General features: G+C 56.2%; 1 protein-coding gene across 1 annotated transcript; it reads left to right on the top strand.

Moving 5' to 3' along the window:
• Nucleotides 1-67: 67 nt before the first annotated feature.
• Nucleotides 68-18,411, top strand: NMT1 (N-myristoyltransferase 1). Its single transcript, XM_064473486.1, has 12 exons — nt 68-238; nt 6,995-7,103; nt 8,433-8,577; nt 10,880-10,998; nt 11,536-11,627; nt 12,286-12,402; nt 12,894-13,064; nt 13,443-13,551; nt 14,650-14,820; nt 15,115-15,282; nt 16,409-16,546; nt 18,062-18,411. The coding sequence occupies exons 1-12, from the start codon at nt 111-113 to the stop codon at nt 18,080-18,082; spliced, it is 1,488 nt and encodes a 495-aa protein (XP_064329556.1). The 5' UTR covers nt 68-110; the 3' UTR covers nt 18,083-18,411.
• The last annotated feature ends 1,391 nt before the right edge of the window (nt 18,412-19,802 follow it).

The raw sequence follows: 19,802 nt of genomic DNA, 5'->3' as shown, positions 1-19,802 counted from the left end.
CCCCCGCATGCCTGCGCAGACTACTGGTCCCAGCGTGCCCCGCGGCCTACCGCCCAATCGCGGCGCTCTTTGTTGCGGGGGTGCGGCAGGCGCCGAGGCCCCGTTTCAAGATGGCGGACGAGAGTGAGACAGCAGTGAGGCGGCCACCGGCGAGGCCTCCGCGGCCGTCGGCGGAGGAGAACGACCATGAGCACTGCAGCGACTGCGAGAACGAGGCGGAGCACGGCTCCAACCGGTGGTGAGCAGCGGCCCCGCCGCAGCGGTGGCCGGGCCCAGTGAGGCGGGCAGCGGCAGGGAAGTGAGCGGCGCCCCGCCCCGCGCGGGCGCTGATTGGCCGCCGGGCGGCGTGCCGCGCTGCGATTGGTCGAGCCGCCCGTCAGTCTTGCCGGGGGGACGGGCCCGCTGGCTCCCATTCACGCCTGCTGTGGGAGCGTGTCCTGAAGCTAAACAGGGTTGGGCCCGTCGCGGCGTGGATGGGTGACGGCTGGCGCGGTGCCTGCGGGGCAGCCAGAAAGGGGCCGCGGGTGCCTTTTTGTTGGCAGAAAGGAGCACAGTTTGCGGTTCTTCTTGTTCTTGCGTTAGGGTGTGTCTCCCCACATTCCCCCTGCTCTCCTGCACAAGCCCTGTCCCCCTCCCAGCACCTTTGGCCCCGCGGTGGCACCTAGGGTCGTGGCGTGGTTGGGCATCTTATCCTGCTCCCCAAAGCTTGTGGCCTCCCGCGGCCATCCCTGCACCAGGGAAGAAGCCCAGGCTTCTGCACACCCATCCTGTCGTTTTCCTAAACGTGGCCCAGGGTTTTGCAAAGCTCAGCTGATGTTGTCTCGTGGTTTGTGGAGCGCGGCCTCCAGAGGTATGAAATGGTAAAATAGCAACAGTTAGGCTGGGAGTGAACACATGCAGCCAGGCAGGTCCTTATCTAGGTAGGAAAGATCTAAAAATCCCCAACGTAGTACCTGCGTTACTGCCTTAATTAATAAGGTGCAGAGCTGCCTTGCCATGCCTGTGTCTTGCAGGAGAGGCTTTGTCCTCGTTCCTGCTGGCTTTGCATGTGGCAGGGCATGTCAGCACGTGGCTTATGCCACAACACGTGTTTCCAGAGATTTTGCACCTTGTGCTTCATGCACCTGGGCCTCACTGGGCTCCTCTTCCCACTCGCCCAGTGCCCCAGCAGCTGCTTTCCCAGCCCTGCAACACAGAGACCGTTGGCTTGAAGAGCTCTTCTCCCTCCGTCGGCAGCTTTCCACAGGCAAACCCGCCTGCCCGGTAATGGAATTGAATAAAAGGTCACGCAAGAAATATCACAGAGGCGTTTTTTATGACAGCACAGATGCCAGTTTATATTTTATTTGCCTCCCGGGTGTGGCACTGTGTCTCAGCTTAATAGGTTTAGCCATGCTTGGGGAGATTTTTCTTTTCTTTTCTTCTGACATGATTAGGTTTGTGGAAACCAGAGCCAAGCAGAGAGGAGACACGGTGCTTAATCACCGTTATTTCCCAGCCCAGCAGTTCAGCCTGCCCTTTGCCAGGAAAAGGTGTGTTCTTGAGCCCTCTTCGTATCCGAGCACGGGCATCGCACTTTCTGCAACACTAAGGAGTTAAAATGCAGTTACCTGTCCTGACTAGGGTGAGCATTGAAACACAACAGGCTAACCAGGCAGCCTGGGAAATGTCCTGTAACAAATATAGAGAATTTAGTTCGCTCGGGAAATAACGTGAAAAGTGTGGCTGACGGGCACAGTGATAATGAGCACAAGCCAGGGAGGCTTTGGAGCTCTCTGGCAAATCGCCTGTTTCCCCCAAAACCTAACGAGGGATCCATCTAGGAGAGAAAAGACCAAGTGGTGGGAAAGGTGGCGGGTTTCTTTCTGATGCACATCGGTTCCATTGATTTCATACTGTCGCACTGCTCTGGGATGTGGGAGTGTTTCTGGTCACCCTGGCTGAACACTGTCCCCAGAAATGGGGCAGGGGAAGTGCTTTGAGCTGCTGGGGTTTGCAGAGCAGTGCTCGGAGTCCTGCCTCTGCCCACTTCGTGTTGCGAGTCACTGGGTCTTGGCTCTGAGATTTAAAACATACAAGTATTACTTAGTGAGGGCGATACTTCCTTTCCTTTTAAGGACAGGAAAGAGGAATTGAGTTTCTTCCACCTCGGTCCCATGTCAGCACTGTGGAGTGGCTGCACCGCTCTCCTCTGCGGCCCTTGATTTCCCAAAGGAAAAAAATCCCACTTTCATATTTGACGTGATTTCCTTTATGCAGAGAGGGCTTCTGTCGTGTCTCTGGTGTCTGCAGAGAGTTTGTTCCCGTCGTAGATAAGACAGTGGAAAGGCAGAGTCACCGGCACAGGCTCCGCTCCCCAGAGCTGCTGCTAGCCTGGTAGGATTTGTTGGTTCACAGGCAGCAAACGGCAGTGGTGAGACCAAGGATTTGAGCATCCCAGCCCTGTGAAATGAGTCCGTCATTGGCAAAACCACCAGGGGAAGCAGTTTTGGGTGGGAAAAGTTTGGGTACGATCCTGCAGCACAACCTGGATTGTTGCTGGATGGGGCATGGGGAAAGCAACGGGGCTGTTTGTGGTGGGACAGCAGGCAGCTGCCTGGTTTGGCAATCCCTGCCTGTGCTTACACTGTGAGAGGGTGTTCCTGGGACAACTGCCGTGCTCTAACATGCAGAATGTAGTTTTGTTTGTTGTCTGGAGAGCAATAATGGCACGCTTTGCTTCAGGACCCGTGCTCTGCCATCTGCAGAGCCTCCCTTCTTGCTCTGGCCCCTAATGAGATTACAGCCTAAGTACTGTACCCGATTAGCCCCAGGTTTGGCAGAAGGATTTTCCAGCACCTAAATACGGAGCAGGGATCTACTGTTTCTCATCTGACACCTTTCAGACTAGGAAGCAAGGCTGCGCAGTGAAGGAAACCACACAAGACCTTGTCTGAATCTGCGTTTCCAGTGTGGGTTTTGAGGAAGAACCAGCCATATTTGGTATCATTTGCTATCGTAGGTGTGAGATGGTCTGAGAGCCCAAGTGTGGTGTTTCGATTTGTGTAATAAAAGATGCTTTTTGATCGCTGCAGCTCATACACTATGGGAAATAAGTCCCAGCCCTTGCTGTTGAAATTATTCTCTGGCAACCCAGAGCTTCCCACCAGGCTTTGGGAGCCGTGGGGAGCCGGCCACAGCTGGAGTTGTCCTCTCTTGTGCTTTCCTCCCCTACCTCGCAAACAAAAAAGAACTCTTGGATCTGGGAATACGGCGGGAGCGCACACGGATCCAGGTGATAGATAAGTGGGTGCTGAGCACCAGTTGGTTACTGGATGTGTCTGGTGTTTCCCAGCCTACGGAGGGGCTGAGCTGGTGGAGGACAGTTAGTCTGAGCCGGTCTCGCCTTGAACAACCCATCTGGTTTATCTGGGTACTCCCAAAAGTCTGTTTTCGAGATCGCTCAGGTTATGGGTGTTACTTTCTGTGTAGTGGTGCTGTTCCCAGGAGAAGGGAAAATGGTTTTCCTTCATCAGAGAACAAACTGTTGCCATCCCGCAGGTAATCGGAAGACATTTCACATAGTACAGCCAATGTGCCCTTCTCCACCCCCTTTATCTCTCAAAGTGTCTCAGGCTGGAAAGGAGATATGGGAGGAAAAAAGCGGTAAGAGCAGCCGGGAATGCCGTGGGCTGTCGGCCGGGAGCTGGCCTGGCAGTTAACCCTTCCTGGGCATGAAACCGGCTTCAGCCCTCGCAGCTTCATGGGTCGCATTGGCTGCGGTAGCTGGGATTTTGGACAGTGGCGTCTGGTGAGGTGATGCCATTAATTTGGGGAGTGTCCGAGGGGCTGCAGCTACACTGGAACGCAAAGAAGAAATTTGCTTTCCTAAATGGACTTTAAAATAGAAAATAGCTGCACTTGTGCTTCCCTAGGTGTAATGAGATGGACCTTTGGGTTTTCCAGCATTTTCCTATGTTTTCTTTGCTGGTGACTTGTCTGCCAGGTTGGTTTTTGTCTCCTGGCCCTTCTCCACACCACAGCGCCTGGGAATGCAAAACCTCATCCCACCTTATGCCACCCTGATTTCTTCCAGGTCACGACAGCTTTGCTCATAAATCAGGGAGGATTTTTCTTAGTGCTTCTACCTGCGAGTCCAGCATGGGGATGAAGCGATATTGGTTGGGCTGAACTCATTAGTGGCAAGCTGGGAGTTGGCAGCTCTGATTTATGAAGCAAAGCAACGCTGACTGAATACGCAGGGGCTGGGAGGATTTTGTTTGTCACATCTGACACCCGCAGCATCCCAACATGGAGGTGACCTGGGAAAACGTATCCATCTCCTTTGGAAGGTGCAGCTTCCAGCATCTGCCCTTGGATGTGCCCTCAAACCCCCCATGTGCTGTCAGTCTGAGGTGTTGAAATTGGTAAGAAATCAGTTGAATGTGTTTATTGCAGCTGCACAGTGAATGGTTTGGCTCGTCCCAGGGCCTGGATGCGGCTGTCCTGGCTGGTTGGGGATCTGCCAGGTCTCACCCGTGCTCCTCCACGAGGAGTTAAAAAAACCCCATCACACATTTGTCACCAAAATCAATAGCAGTGTCAGCACCGCTTTGCTGTAATTACTTTTGCTGTCATGTCAGAGCTCGTGTCTCCCCGGTGGAGGTAAAGCCCTTTTGCTGGTGGTGGGAGGAAAAGTGAGGAGCGTCCCCCCAGGGAAGGCTCAGCAGTGCTGCGGGATGCTGATCCCCACAGAGCTGCGGCTTTGTGGCTGCTCCTCTCTGCTGCGCTGCAGGTGCTTAATGTGCTGCTGGAGAAGAGGGGGGGCTTCTTACCAAGCCCCCTGTTGTGGAGCAGCTCGCCCTGTACAACCATTAGTTCTGCGTGCAGGTGAGCATTGCTGTCTCCTGGTGTTTCACCTGGGGCTCTGCTGATAGGCAGGAATATTTTTCCCCAGCAAATGCCATCTGCAGAGTCCCCACTGCTGCTCAGGTTTTGTCCAGAGGAAAGCCTTCCCCAGCTCAGCTGCTCTGTGTCCTGCAAACCAGACGTCTCTGCTCCGCAGGGCGATGGCTGCCCGTTGTGTCGGGTTCCTGCGCCGTGAGCATCAGCGGCCTCGCCGTCTGCAGGCACCTCCACAGCCAGCCCTCCCGGCTTCATCCCTCAAAACATTTCTCTATCCACTTTTCCCTGGTTTCAAAACTCACTTGCTGCTCAGCCCAGGGATCTTTTTAATCCTAATTCCCCTCCAGGCTCTCTCCTTTTCCTGGCCTTGCTGAAATAAATAGTTGGATGCCGCTCCAACATATTTTCCAGTGTGTTTCTTCTTTCCTTTCCCTGCTCCACCCTCTTCACCACTATCTTGTGTTTGGTAAAGACATTAAGATGATCTGGGAGCAAGTGGTACTTGGGAGGGGGGGTTGTTTCCAGGCTGGCCGGTGCCTTCGGTTCCCCATCTGCCTCTGGGCAGGTCAGAGCCGTGCGATTGTCCCTGCTGAAAGCAGCAATCATTTTGGGGGTGCAAGGAAGGAGAAGCCTCTATATCATAGAGTAAAAAATACACTGGCTTGGATCCCCAAGCTGAGATTTGAGGAAAGAAGAGGACGAGGTCCCTGGGCACAGGAGGGCAGGGGCACGTCCCACAGCATCTGGGCTGGCGGGGTGTCCCTTGGGTAGACCCCGTCCCACAGAGCTCGTACCAGTTTCCAGCCAGACCCGCTCTGGTGTGGGAGGCAGTGCCCGCCAGTGGTGGGCTTTGTGGTTGTAGGTGCTGTGGGTGTGCTGCTTGATGCAAAGAGCAGCTCCCACCTGGGACTCTCCATGGCTTTCCTTGCTCTGGCCTCTCCCCATCGAGGCAGAAGTGGGTTATTTTCCTCAGTGAAAACAGAAGAGGAAAGATACTGTGGTTTTACTGCAAAACAAACTTGGCAGCACTGACAGGGACAAGACAGAGCTGTCCTGGCATTCACGCCCTCCCCCCAACTTGCTTTGCAAAAGACCCTTCATGCATGTCAGCAGCTGGCAAAACACCCGTGGCCTGGTTTCCCGACCCCTTCCCTTCTCATCCCTCTGCTTAGTCCTGCTCCAGCTGTCTCTGGGGTTGAATTTCCACTGGAGCCGTGACCCTTTTGGAGGCTGTAACCTTGTTTTGGGGACCACTGGCAGGGAGGCCTCTGGGGTGCCCCAGCTGCACAGCAGTAACGTCACCTGTCCTGCGTCAGGTGTCTCACGCAGGGGTGAGATCACGTACACCGTGCCGGGAGCCAGCGCCTCTCCCGTGTTTTGGCATCAGGACACTGCTGGACTTGCCCATCAGCAGGGCTGGGCTCGGTGCAGGGTTTCACGCCTGTGGCTGCTTTGGGGTGTCATCATTTGGGTGTCTGGGGCTGCACTGCATCCCTGGAAGGAGGAGCGATGCCCTGGTGCAGGCGCTTCCACCCTGTCCTCCCAAAGAGATTTGCTGCTTGGTCTTGATTTTCCAGCTCCACCATAACAATATAACAAATTTCCAATTTAACAGTGCCTGTCTCCCTAGATCATTGCCTCTGCAGGTGAGGTGACACTTGGCAGAGTGTCCTTGGCCACCGGCCCCTCTGCGGTGCTTTATTCCCAGGGCTGGACCACCATTTGCTGCTCTCATGTCCATCCTTAGGCTCCGAGAGGAGGAAAAAGCCTAAGCTGGGCATCCCTGCCGCTCCACGGGTTGGGTTTGGGCACGTGCGGCCGAGCGGGGTGATGTGACAGCACAGACGCAGTCACCTGCGGTGCGGGGCACGCTCCCCACCGCTGAGCAAACCTGCGGGGTGGGAGGTGTTGCTGCTGGTCCCATTTGGGAGCTTGCTTGGAGCTCGCTGCTGGGAGGGATGCCAGGGAGAGGGCACACAGCTGCACCCTCCGTGCTCTGAGTGTTCTCCCTCCTGGAGACTTGGACTCAGAGCAGGGAGCTTCAGAAACCCTATGAATATTCTCCAAAAGAAAACCCCAAGGCTCCAATTATGTTTCTTTTGTTCCCTAGCGGCTTGAGTCCAGCAAATGACAGCGGAGCCAAAAAGAAGAAAAAGAAACCCAAACGGAAGAAAGAGAAGGGAGATCAGTCCGATCAGGCTCAGGACCAGCCAGTGAAGGTGACTGACCCCTTCCTGAAGTCGCGGCCCTGCACAGCCAGCCCTGTCCTGGACCTGTCTGCTGTAGCTTAGGGCAAAGAAAGAGTCTCCCAGTCCTGGTTTTAGGCACTTGGCTGCTCAAAAAACTTAAGGTTTAGAGTAATTTCCCAGCCTGGCTCCATGCGTGGGAATTCCCATTGCTGTAAGGTGTTTGCGGAGCACTCCAGGAACAACGCGGTCCTTGGCTGGATATCCCAGCCAGTTCCTGTGCTGCGGTGAAAGGGTCAGACTGGCGCCTCGGAGTTCTTCTTTCCAGACACCAGCTGCCTCCTCGCAGGCAGGGGACCGCCACGCTGCCACCTGCCAGCTTCCTCTCCTGCCCGCAGCTAGCACAACGAACGCCTTCTCCTTCATCTTGGACGACATCCGATGTTGTTGATTTTCGCTTGATTAACATAAGAACAGCAGCTGGGTCAGAGCAGAGTCTGTCTTACCCCTCTTGGCTTTGCCCGATCCTGACTAGCAGCCGGTGCTTCGTGAAGGAGCATGGGACATGCAAGGATTGTCCCTCCCGGTGCTGGCAGTCACCCATCGTGTCCCCTCTGGTCCTGTGGCAGGGGACACAGACAGAGATATGCACATCAGCATGTCCAATGCCCAATTCCCATCCAAATATTTATAATATTCTGTCCTGACTGTGCAGAGCATTAAACTGGGGCTTTGAGTGTTTCAGACTAACTTCACCAGGAATCGGGGAGGAGCTGGGGTTGTGAATTCAGCGCAGAGCTGCCCACCCTGCCAAGGTCTGCCTGGGGAGGAGGAGGAAAGTGTCCTTCATCTTGACGCAGCCTCTCCGCCTTGTCCTGGTCTGCGGTGCCCAGGGACTTCTCTGGAAGCTGCAGTTTGCAGATACAGATCCAGCTTAGATGGAGGTGGCTGAAGCAGAGAGAGAAAAGGCACCGCAGAAAGCCCGAGTGCTCGGTGTGGGTTGATCCAGGGTGTCTCTGTGTCTCTGCATGGGTGTTAGCCAAGGTGAGGCAGGGAGGTTTGCTCCTGGGGCTCACAGTGCCCTCCTTAACTGAAGCTTAAAGCATTTTAAGGTACTTCATCTATCCCCTTTGACCCAGGAGTGCCTAGAAGCCAGGTCTAGGTGTGTGGCAGGTGCCTGGTGAAAGGGTTCATCCATCTAGTAGAGGTTTATGAGAAGGTCTAGGCTGGGAAGCAAGTCTTCTCCCTGCTGTCCCCTTCCTGGCAGGGTCAGCTTCAGGTTCCCCTAATGAGGAGCTGAAATACAGACCTGGTGGCTCAGCTTACTCATTTTGTCTTTCCACCCTTCTTTTCTGCCCTCAGGTGAACTCTTTACCTGCTGAGAGGATCCAGGAGATTCAAAAAGCCATCGAGCTCTTCTCTGTAGGTCAGGGCCCTGCCAAAACCATGGAGGAAGCCAGCAAGAGGAGCTACCAGTTCTGGGACACGCAGCCAGTCCCCAAGCTAGGTACGTACAGCCCTCGCCATTCCTTGGGAGAAGCCTTGTGGTCCCCAGACTGCTCAAGGAAGCTCTCAATGAAGCTGGTCCCTGGACAGCCCCTCACTACTGTCCTGTCTGGGTTTCAGAGGCATCAGTGACACTTGTCTACCATTCAGCATCATGGACCTGAGCAGCCAGCCCTGCTGCCAGAGAGCTGTGCAGGCAGCCAGGGGTGTCAAGAGGGATGAGGAGCCATTTCAGACATCCAGTCTGATGCCTCCCACATTTAGGCATCCCTTAATCTCAGTCTTTAGCCTTTGAATTGGGTTTCCCCAGCCCTCTGTACCTGTTTCATGCGGGGTGTTGCCAGCCTTCCTCTTGCCAAGTCCTAGGGGACTTGGAGATCTCACCTTTCTGGGGTTGAAGCTTCCCAGCAAAGGGTCCTTGGTGGGGAAGGTAACTCGGGGTGAAACGGGGCCAGCCACTGATGGGAGCCGCTGAGGGAAGCAGGTCCATGTGCTGAGCTGCCACATTGTTGGGTTGCTGGGCTCACATCAGCCTCTGGCATGGGCAGGCACTGGGGCTGAGCCAGGAGAGCTGGGAGAGTGGAAGCACAAACCTCACGAGCATCTGTACCCCTGAGCTTCCACGCGTGTGTAAAGATGGGGAATCGTATCTTTTCATCCCATCGTCCCCCTGCAAACAGTCTGGCTGTTCCTCCCAGCTCTACTCCTTGCTCCAGCCCTTTCTCCAGTTTGCTCTTGATGCTGTCAGCCTGTGTCAAAATGATGTTCTGTCAGTAACGAGGCATTTCTCAGCGTGGCAGGAGCACTTGGCAGCTGAGCAGATCTGAAAAGAAGAGGGGTGCACTGACGGAGAGCTGCATGGCTGGAAGGCACTTGTTCCCAAGCTAATTGAAGCAAACCTGCAGTGCTCCTGGGGTGCCCAGGATTGCTTCGCTTAGTCTCTCCGCTCCTGCGTCCCCTAGCAAAACCCATGCAGAGCTCAGGAGAACTAGAGAATGAGTCCAAGCCCATAGCTTCCAGATTCACCCGAAGCTTGTCATGGCTTCAAATTGGCTGCTGTTCAGTAATTTCCTTCATGGGGTTGTGTCCGATCTCTCTTGCTGCAAACACCATGTCTGAATCCCTTTTCATGTTATCAGCATCAGTCTGAGGCTTTCTTTGGTCTCAAAGACTGTTTGCTGGGCGCAATAGCCTCAGTTTTGTGCTGGGAAGATCATAGTGAGACAGCACGAGGTTATGTGAGACAGCAAAAGCCTGATCTTGCATTTGCCCTTTTTCTCAGAGGATCCTGGACATGGCAAACATCATTTCTGCTTGCATAAACCCTGGAGGAACGGTGGAAGGCATCTTCTGGGGAAGCAGAGGCACAAAACAGCCCACTCCTCCGCACACTGAATTGCTGGCTGTGCCCTGGCTGCCAGCCCCCCACTGGGTCCCAGTGTCTCTCGTGGTCCTTGCTCAGAAGCATACTCTGGCACACAGCGTCACGTACACGAGGCTATTTAGGGTCAGCTAACAAAACTGCTGTGGGATTTTTGGGGCTGGAGCCGGTCAGCACCTGCTCAAAACAGAGAGGGCACCCAGGGGTGAGCATTTCTGGAAGCTGCCCTGGGTGGGTGTGATGGGGCCGTTCTTGCTCTGGGCTTTCTTTACCTCCCCATTGCCTGGAAACCTTTTCAGTCCCTTTTTAAGGGAACTCCTAATTAGCACAGCTTTCTTCTTGGAGCACTCAAGTGATGCTGCTCTGTTGACATCCCTGAGAAAGCCGGTGCTCAAACCAACATCTCTTGGCTGAATCGGGAGCTTTAGGAGTCAGTGTTTTTTCAACAAAAGTTGTCTTGTTTGCTGCAGCTCTTCTTTAAGCACAGTGGGAAGGAAACCCTGACGTTTGCCAAATGGCAGCGGCCAGAGTTGGCAGGGAGAGAGCCACCATCTGACGGAGTGGCTCATGGGAAAGTGCTGGCCAGGGCTGGGATTGTGGGGCTGGGGAAGGATAAGGCATCGCGTGTGGACCTGGAAGACATAGCTGTGACCTTGAAGCTCTGGTCAGTTTGGTCTCCTCCTCTCTGCTGCCTGATCTGTTCCACCATTGCCCTGGAGGGAGTTTTGATTCTCTGCCCCTGTGTCACGATGAGCACGGGGCACGTCCCAAACCAGGGGGGTGAAATGGTGATCCCTGGCTGCCCATGCCAGGGACCTGAGGTGGGAGACATGAGGCATGCTGGTCGCCAGATTGAGGTGTCATGGAGATTTGGCCTCAAACAGTAGAAGGCATCTTCATGCCTCCCCGCTCTCTCTTACAGGAGAAGTGGTGAACACCCACGGTCCTGTTGAGCCGGACAAAGACAATATCCGTCAGGAGCCGTATACTTTGCCCCAGGGCTTTACCTGGGATGCCCTGGACCTTGGGGATAGAGGCGTGGTGAGTATAGGCAGCTTGGCCTTCGTGCGCTGGGACGGCGTCTCTGTTGCATGGTTGGCAGTTCCATGCTTAGAGTGCTGAAGATGGTTTTGGGGATGGGAGCATGTCCTTCGCCACGCCATGCAGCTCTCCAGCTCAGTGGTCACGCCATCTCCTTGGAGTTAGATGGGTCCAACTTCCCCCACTGTGCAGTTACCTCTCACCCATCCCATGTTGGCCTGGTTTCTTGATGAGGATGTGAGGATGCCTGCAGCCAGGAGTTTTCCCTTAGGAGGACCCTCCAGACCATGACCCACCTCCCTGGAAGATGCCCTGAGGACAGCAGGGCTTATCTGTGTGTCCTGCTGCTTACCCTGCTCTGCAGCGGCACTGGTTCAGGAGCCTGGAGCAGGGGGACATGCTGGTAGCAGGGACACGGCTGCACGCAGCGCCTGTTGCTGTGACCACACAAAAAGTGTTCAGGGTCCCCTCTCAGGGCAGCTGGGACATCTGATGGCTGAATAATTTTCTTAACCTGCTTGGTCTCTCCTGCTTTAGCTGAAAGAGCTGTACACGCTTCTGAATGAGAACTATGTGGAGGACGACGACAACATGTTCCGGTTCGATTACTCTCCCGAGTTCCTGCTGTGGTGAGTGGCATCGTGACCACGGAGCAGGGGGTGTTGGATGCTCACAAGCCTGATCCCTGTGACAGCACTGCAGCTGCCTTTGCTTAGCCTGTCTCACTTCTTTCCGAAATCTCCCTTCCCCATCTGTCACCGTGTGCGTGTGCCGTGTCCCAGGTACACTGTGGGAGGGGTCTCTCACCCAGCCCTGCCAGCTTCTGGCTTCTTTGAGATATGGGAGCCTAAAACTGGATTTTGTCCTCTTTGGTTTGATCCCTTGAGTGTTTCTAAAAATCCCAGTAGCTGAGGAGCTTCCCAGTGCCCTGGAGCTGTAGGATGAAGGCAGCTGCCAAGTAATGTTGCCAGCAATAACACTTGGAGATCTGTTGCAGTGGAGCTGCTGTTTCCTCAGGGCATTCATGAATCGATGAACATAGACTTCCTCCTGTGTCGCTAGTGAGAGCTGGCTTTGGCCACAGAGTGCAGGAATTGCCCTGTATCCTGGCGGTCCTGCCTTGTCACATCACTGTCAACCCCCCCATCCTCCTGCCTGCAAACCCACAGCTGCATTGGGCAGCCTGGAGCAGGACACAGGACGCGGCGGGAGTGCGTGGGGAGGCAGGAGCAGATACACTGGGGACCTCTGATGGGACATGGCTTCTGAAGTGCATCTCTTCTCCAGGGCGCTGCGTCCTCCAGGCTGGTTGCCCCAGTGGCACTGTGGGGTCAGAGTTGTCTCCAGCAAGAAACTGGTTGGATTTATCAGCGCGATTCCAGCCACTATCCACATCTATGACACGTGAGTGCTGCTCGGCTCCTTTTCTCATCCTGCCCCTTGATCGCATGTGGGGCTTCCTGGGAGTGCTGAGGAGGTCTGGCCACATTGTCCTCCCCAGCCAACCGAGCCAGACCTACACCGTTCAGCCATGGAGATGCTTTGCTGCTTGGAGTAGAAGGTGGGGGATATTTAAGGTGGGCAGTGAAGTTCTGTACAAGGACATCTGGTAGTTAGCAGCTGTGAAGGCTGTTTTCCAAAATGAGTGAGGTCAGCTTAGAGCTCTGGCTTACAGAAATCCTCCAGGGCTGCATGGAGACCATTTTCCCTTTGAAAACCTTGGATAACAGCTTATGAGAAAGATCTCCAAACCCAGCCCTTGCCCCTTGGCCTTCCCCGAGGCTTTGTCTCCTCTTTCTCTTGAAGGGGCTGGAGGTAAATTGCCCAGGGTGTTGGACTGATCCTCCCAGGTCAGGAGAGTCAGGTCTCATGTTCTGCATCGTTTCTTTCCCAAGAGAGAAGAAGATGGTAGAGATAAACTTCCTGTGTGTCCACAAAAAGTTGCGCTCGAAACGGGTGGCTCCAGTTCTGATCCGCGAGATCACGCGGCGGGTTCATCTGGAGGGGATCTTTCAGGCTGTTTACACTGCAGGAGTGGTGCTGCCAAAGCCTGTGGGGACTTGCAGGTGAGTGTCTGGTTCTCCAAAGAGATTTTGGTCTGCAAACCTTCCCTTGCTGGGATTCCCTCCGTAACATGTAGCGGGTGTGGGATTCCCCCGGACAGGAGAGATTGATTCCAGCCCAGGTTTCTCCTCTCCAAACCATCCTTCCAAGATTAAGTCCAGTAGCTTTGCTTAAGCTGCTCATGTATCACAAGATAGGAGACATTCTGCAGCACAAGCACTTCAGGCCGCCCTTGTTTTTCTCTGCGGGAGCTGCTGGCCTCTTTGCGAGCCAGTGTGATGTTCTCGCTTGCCCTCTCATGGCAGCTATGAGAACCCCATGCCCGTGCAGCCATCCTGCTGCCCAAGAATAAGTCTCCCACTGCGAGTGTGTTTTTACAGGTACTGGCACCGGTCCCTGAATCCTCGGAAACTCATCGAGGTCAAATTTTCCCACCTGAGCAGGAACATGACTATGCAACGTACCATGAAGCTTTACCGGTTGCCCGAGGTGGGTGCCAGGCGGGGCTGCGAGCCACAGAGGCAGAGCTCACGAGTTGCTCCTTGCTGAGCAAGGGGTGAGGCTGGGAACTGGAGACACAAACATCTCGGCCGAGGTCAAGTCCTCTGCCTGGAGAACTGGCGTTTGTTTCATGTAGTAAATGGCTCTGTCAGGCCATTGTGCTTTATTTAATCTCTATTTATTTTTGCCTGGGTACCTGCATTTTAAGGGCAAATTCTTGCAGCTAGAGGACCCGGTGAGCTTTTGTTTCATGGTGAGTCATATCCTGTCCTCCTGGTAAAATGAGAACGCAGATATGACAGCCTTCATCTGTCCAAACACAGCCTCGGAGTGACCTTGAATTGGGTTAGTCCCTCATTCTTCAGTCAAACTGATCAGTTCTGTCACTGCAGTTGTCCTGCTGGGGAAGTTCCCCAGCTGGGTATGGGAGAGAAGACAAACAAAGCATCAAAATTGCCACCACCTTCCCTGACCTTGTTGGCTTCCTTCTGTTGGTCAGAGCTGCTCGTTTTGGTTGGAGAGCACTGCTTTAGCGCTGGGCAGCACATGGCTCCTGTCTCCTGCCTCCCGCCTCAGGAAAGGCACCAGCTGCTGTTGTAGCTACCGATTTTTGTGCAGAAACCCAGACCCAGAAGCAGTCCATACTGCTTGATCTGGGCTTTGCTGAGCGATGCCAACCCTAGATTAGAAATTAAATCCAACTGGAAGTAACATCACGTGGTTCCTTGGGGTTCTGTGTGGTGCCTGGGGCATGTCTCACAGCCTGTCCCCATTGCAAGCGGGAGCAGGGACCTGGAGGGAAGCAGAGATCTTGTGTTGTTAGTGGGTCAGAGGACACTTCCAGAGGGACTTGACCTGGCACATGCGGCTTTGGGACCCCCTGAGCTTCTCTGCAGTCTTTGCCATTGGTGTAATTGGCCGATCACATCCATCCTTCTGCCGGGCAAGCAGGGCTTAGGGGAGAGTGCTGGGTTGTGGGACTGGAAATGGGAAGCAGAGAGTGTCTCCATGCTGTTTGACGGAGAGCCCTTGAGTAATAAAAGCCACTGTGCAAGCAACGCAAATGATTTGTCCCACTTTCTGTAGACTCCCAAGACTCCCGGCTTGCGGCCGATGGAGCACAGAGATATCTCCGCAGTGCACAAGCTCTTGACCGAGTACCTGAAACAGTTCCACCTGACGCCCGTCATGAGCCGAGAGGAGGTGGAGCACTGGTTCTTGCCTCAGGAGAACATCATCGACACCTTTGTGGTAGAGGTAAGGGGGCAGGAACGAGACGGGGCGTGTTTTACTGGGCTTCTGCCTCCACTGGAAGAGTGCTCAGCGAGCTGTGGGAGCCACCAGGGAGGTTGCTGCCCTGGGCAGTGAGATGCTGTTCCAGGGTGGGAGGTTTGAGCTGCTGGAGGATGGTCCGGTCCCTCTCCATCCTGGGCTGTCCTGAGTCTCCTCACAGGGAGCCCACACATCACTCAGACCGGCAAATCCCCTCTAAGGCTCTGGCCGGGCTTTATACTGGCTCTGACATATTGTGCTGTCACTTCTGGCTTCCAGAGCACCCCAGGGGAGGTGACAGACTTCCTGAGCTTCTACACGCTGCCCTCCACCATCATGAACCACCCGACTCACAAGAGCCTGAAAGCTGCTTACTCCTTCTACAACGTTCACACCAAGACACCTCTCATCGACCTCATGAGTGATGCTCTCATACTCGCCAAGTCGGTGAGTGATGGCAGGGCTGGGGCAGCACCGCTGGGCACCGGGCAGCACCACTGTGCACTGGGCAGGTCACTGGGCACCGGGCAGCTCACCGGGCAGCTCACTGGGCACCAGGCAGCTCACCGGGCAGCTCACTGGGCACCAGGCAGCTAACTGGGCACCAGGCAGCTCACTGAGCAGCTCACTGGGCACCAGGCAGCTCACTGAGCAGCTCACTGGGCACCAGGCAGCTCACTGAGCAGCTCACCGGGCACCGGGCAGCTCACTGGGCACCAGGCAGCTCACCGGGCAGCTCACTGGGCACCAGGCAGCTAACTGGGCACCAGGCAGCTCACTGAGCAGCTCACTGGGCACCAGGCAGCTCACCGGGCAGCTCACTGGGCACCAGGCAGCTCTCCGGGCAGCTCTCCGGGCAGCTCACTGGGCACCGGGCAGCTCACTGGGCACCAGGCAGCTAACTGGGCAGCAGGCAGCTCACTGGGCAGCTCACTGGGCACCAGGCAGCTCTCCGGGCAGCTCACTGGGCACCAGGCAGCTCACCGGGCAGCTCTCCGGGCAGCTCACTGGGCACCAGGCAGCTCTCCGGGCAGCTCACTGGGCACCAGGCAGCTCACCGGGCAGCTCACTGGGCACCAGGCAGCTCTCCGGGCAGCTCTCCGGGCAGCTCACTGGGCACCAGGCAGCTCACCGGGCAGCTCACTGGGCACCAGGCAGCTCACCGGGCAGCTCACTGGGCACCGGGCAGCTCACTGGACAGCTCACCATTTGCCCAGCCACCCTTGGGTTTATGTGGAGGGCTGGCTGTGTGGCAGGGCTTGTGCCCAGGACTGAGCAAACCCAAATCCTAAAGGATTTGCCACCCGGGAGAGGGACGCAGGGGTAGCCTGAACCCCTGCCCAGCACTGAGCCAAGCTCAGGGTGTCTGTTTCTTACAGCAAAATATACTGCTATGTGTCCATAGCACTTGAATTGAGGCTGGGTACGCCAGTGCTGAGTTTTTCCCCATCAGCCTTGTTCCCTTCTTCTGGGGATGCAAAGCTGGGCAGGAGAGGGGGCAGGCAGCTCACGGTTGGGATGAACTCCCCAGCATATAAGCAGGAGCTGATGGCTTTGTGTCTTGCCTGTGCAGAAAGGATTCGACGTCTTCAATGCACTGGATCTCATGGAAAACAAAACCTTCCTGGAGAAGCTGAAGTTTGGGATCGGGGACGGGAACCTGCAGTATTACCTGTACAATTGGAAGTGTCCCAGCATGGCACCGGAGAAGGTCAGTGCCTTGGGGTAGCGGGGTCCTCCAGCAACGGGAAGGAGTCTTGTCCCTGCAGCCCCCAGGGAGATGAGTGTGCTGGCACACACACCTCGGCGTTCCCAGGCCAGTGGTACACACAGTAATGGGTGAATCTAGTGACAGCTCCTCTGCTCTCCCTGCTGTGCACGGAGGGTGTCCCTGGGGAAAAGCACTTGCCATTTGTCTCCCTGGGCTCATTTTACTCTGGGACTAGTGCAGGTTTGGAGTCCTTAACCTCACGCACATCCTGACCTCTGTGGAAGGAGGCCAGGTGCAGAGAGGAGACAGGCAGAGGGCTGCAGGGTGACAGATGTGACCCCGGTGGTTGCAATAGTCACCTGGGAGGTGGTTGCTGTGCCCTGTGAGACCTCACAGGACCCGGATGTCACCACGCAGCCCTGTAGCTGTGTGTCAGCCTGTCGTGGTGGGACAAGAACAACGGCCTCTCTAGAGAGAACAGACAACCCTGAGAGCGGTTGGGTCACAGCTGAGCAGGACCCTGTGACGATGAGGAGCTCTGCCAGCACGGTCACTCGTAGCATGTGCGTGGTGACTGAGCCATGGGATCGCTGGGGTGTCACCTTGTCCCCACGGCCAGCAGCTCACTCCCCCCACAGCTGCTCCAAGCGCTGCAGCTGTAGACACCCCGTCTGCTGATTTTAGGCAGCACCTGGTTGCTACCCTGTCTCGACCCTGAAGATGTGGTTCAGCATCCACGCAGTCCACAGCCGCCTTGGGAGGATGGTGCTTGCGAACCAGAAGCTGCCTGACCGCGCAGTGCTGCAGCCTGCCCGGGCTATGTCGCAACAGCTAATTAATGCCTTAACGGCAGTAACGGAGCTTTGGTTCCCTTTGCAGAGCATGTGATGCCAGGTCTCTGTGGGTACAAGCCCACGCGCCTTAAGCCAGCCTTGCTGTGCCACTGAGCCTTCCAAAAAGCTCCAGGAGGTTGCCAGGAGGTTTAAGCAATCGCTTTTCTTGCTAGGAGGGCTGTAGGGTTGGAGAGCCTGGTGCCAGGAGCTGCTCTCCAGCTGTACCCTGTGGTGGGGCTGCCCGTGGCTCCAGCAGGTCAGAGCCCGGGACCAGCCACCAGCATGTCCCATCACGCAGCAGCTAGAGAGCACCCAGCAGTGCCGCTGCCTGCAGAGGGCCCTGGCCCACTACCAGGCTCTCAGGAAGCACCTTCTCCTAAATCTGGTGTTATTTACCTTAGAAGTCAAAGCTGCCTTGCCTGGGCTTGTCACTCCCTAAACATCGGTCACCTCCCCAGATCGGAGCCGGGCAGGGTCCGTGCGCCCGTTTGGCCGCACGCTCAGGGCTCTCCCTGCTCTCAAATATCCCAAAGCCGATGGGGAAACCCGCACGGACAGCAGCGAGCCCTCCCGGCTGGCAGAGCCAGGGCTCGCGAGCTGCGTCTGCCCAGAGCCGGGTCTGGGGCAGAGGGCGCTGGCAGTCGGGCACGTCTTGACCCGCCATTTCCGTTGGCTCCCCCAGGTCGGACTGGTGTTGCAGTAAACGAGCCCTTGCCAGGAGAGCGCAGCGCCACCGAGGAGCCGGGCCCGGCAGGGGTGCTGCTCTTGTCCTTTCTGCCGAAGCCGGACCTGCGCCGGGAGAGGTGGAACCGAAGCAGCCACGCAGCCGCCCCACTGCCTGGATTCACCGACCATGTCCCGCAGCACCGGCGGCCGCTCCCCCACTGGCGTCAGCGGTCTCCTTTGTTTTGGTTTAATTGCATCCTCGTAAAGACGTGATCAAGGGAATGTAACTGCTGAAACTAGCTCATGATTGGCATATAATGGAGTTAACGGGTGAATAATAAAAGTATATATTATATATATTTTAAATCTTTCCTGTTCCAAACTGACGTGAGTCGCATTCATCTGCTGAAGGCCACATCCGGGTTGCTGGACCGTGACTTTTCTCGACGGGGCCAACCGAGGTAGATGCTTGCTGCGCCGAATGGCTCGGCGCCGGCGTGGTGGAGCGCTGGGATGCGGTGGCCACGCGGCCGAGCCCTCCTGCCTGCCTGGAGGGTGTTTTGGGCTCTCTCTCGTGCTCAGCTGTTTTCCCCCCACGTTGCTCCCTCCTCCATTAAACTCAGTCCTTCCCAGGGGTGCCTGGAGAGGGAGAATGGCACTGTCCCTCCCCACGGGCTCGGGAGCACGTCGAAATTTATTTCTAAGGGCTATTTGTGCAAGCGCTGCCTTGTCCTTTCTCCCCCGCCTCGGAGACTTGAAGCCTCTCTGCTCAACGGGGCAAGTGCTGAACCAAGGAGCAGCAACACCCAAAGATACGGGGGGACTCGGCTCCTCGCTGCCTCCAGAGCTCGTCTGGTGCACCCCACTCTGCTCGGACTCCTGGGGCTCGTTCCCCTCTGCCACCCCCTGTGACGCCGGGGCTGTGGGCATCGGGGGATGCTCCGTCGCTGCTGCCGCACCTCAGGGCTCTCTGCTCGGCTGCTTTTCCCTGGAAGCATGGAAATATGGATACACATGCAAGTGACTGCCCTGCGACACGCCATTGGCATCGCCCTGGGACTTCAGCGTCTCCAGCCACGCCGGTGCCTCTTCTGCCCGGCTCGTCATCTTGTGCTGTGGGAAACTCCGAGGTAAAGGAAATGTTTTCTTTCATGGAAAACCTTTATCCCATCAAGATATCTTGGGAAACAAGTGCCCGGGCAGCCTGCCGCTTCCCGCCGTGACATGAACCATGTCCACGAAGAGCTCTGAGATGCTCCTGCCCTCCCAGCCAAAGGTTTCCAAAGCTGCACACCAAGGCCAAGACCCCATCTATGCACTCCCACGCCTCCCCGGCCCTCTGCGCCCCGCCGTGCCCCATGGCACACCACGGACCCCGAGGGGCTTTGCCCACCCTGGCCTGGACCTGCGGGGCCTATGGGGAGGACCAGAGCCTGTCACATCCCCCCGGCTGTGCCATCATATCCCCCCTGCTTGGGGTCCTGTGTCACCTATGCAAGATACCTCTGTGTCCCCTCCTGTGTCCCCGGTGTCCTGGGCTTGGGGAGGCTGGGGGCAGGGGTGGGGTGTGTCTGATGGGACCCTCTCCCTGTCCCCACAGCAGTTTTGAGGACTGCTCCACTGAGCACCCATGGGTACTTGGCAGCTCCCCGGGGCAGTGCTGTGTTTGGGGTGGGAGCTCCAGCCCTTATCCCCCTCCCAGCCTCTCCCCACACCCATCGGGCCCTGGGAGGTGACAGGGACACCGGGACAGGCTC

This window comes from Phalacrocorax carbo, chromosome 25, assembly GCF_963921805.1.
Source record: "Phalacrocorax carbo chromosome 25, bPhaCar2.1, whole genome shotgun sequence".
In the NCBI taxonomy this organism is placed as follows: domain Eukaryota; kingdom Metazoa; phylum Chordata; class Aves; order Suliformes; family Phalacrocoracidae; genus Phalacrocorax; species Phalacrocorax carbo.
Note: the sequence above shows the minus strand (reverse complement) of the source record. Positions and strands in the feature narration are given on the sequence as shown.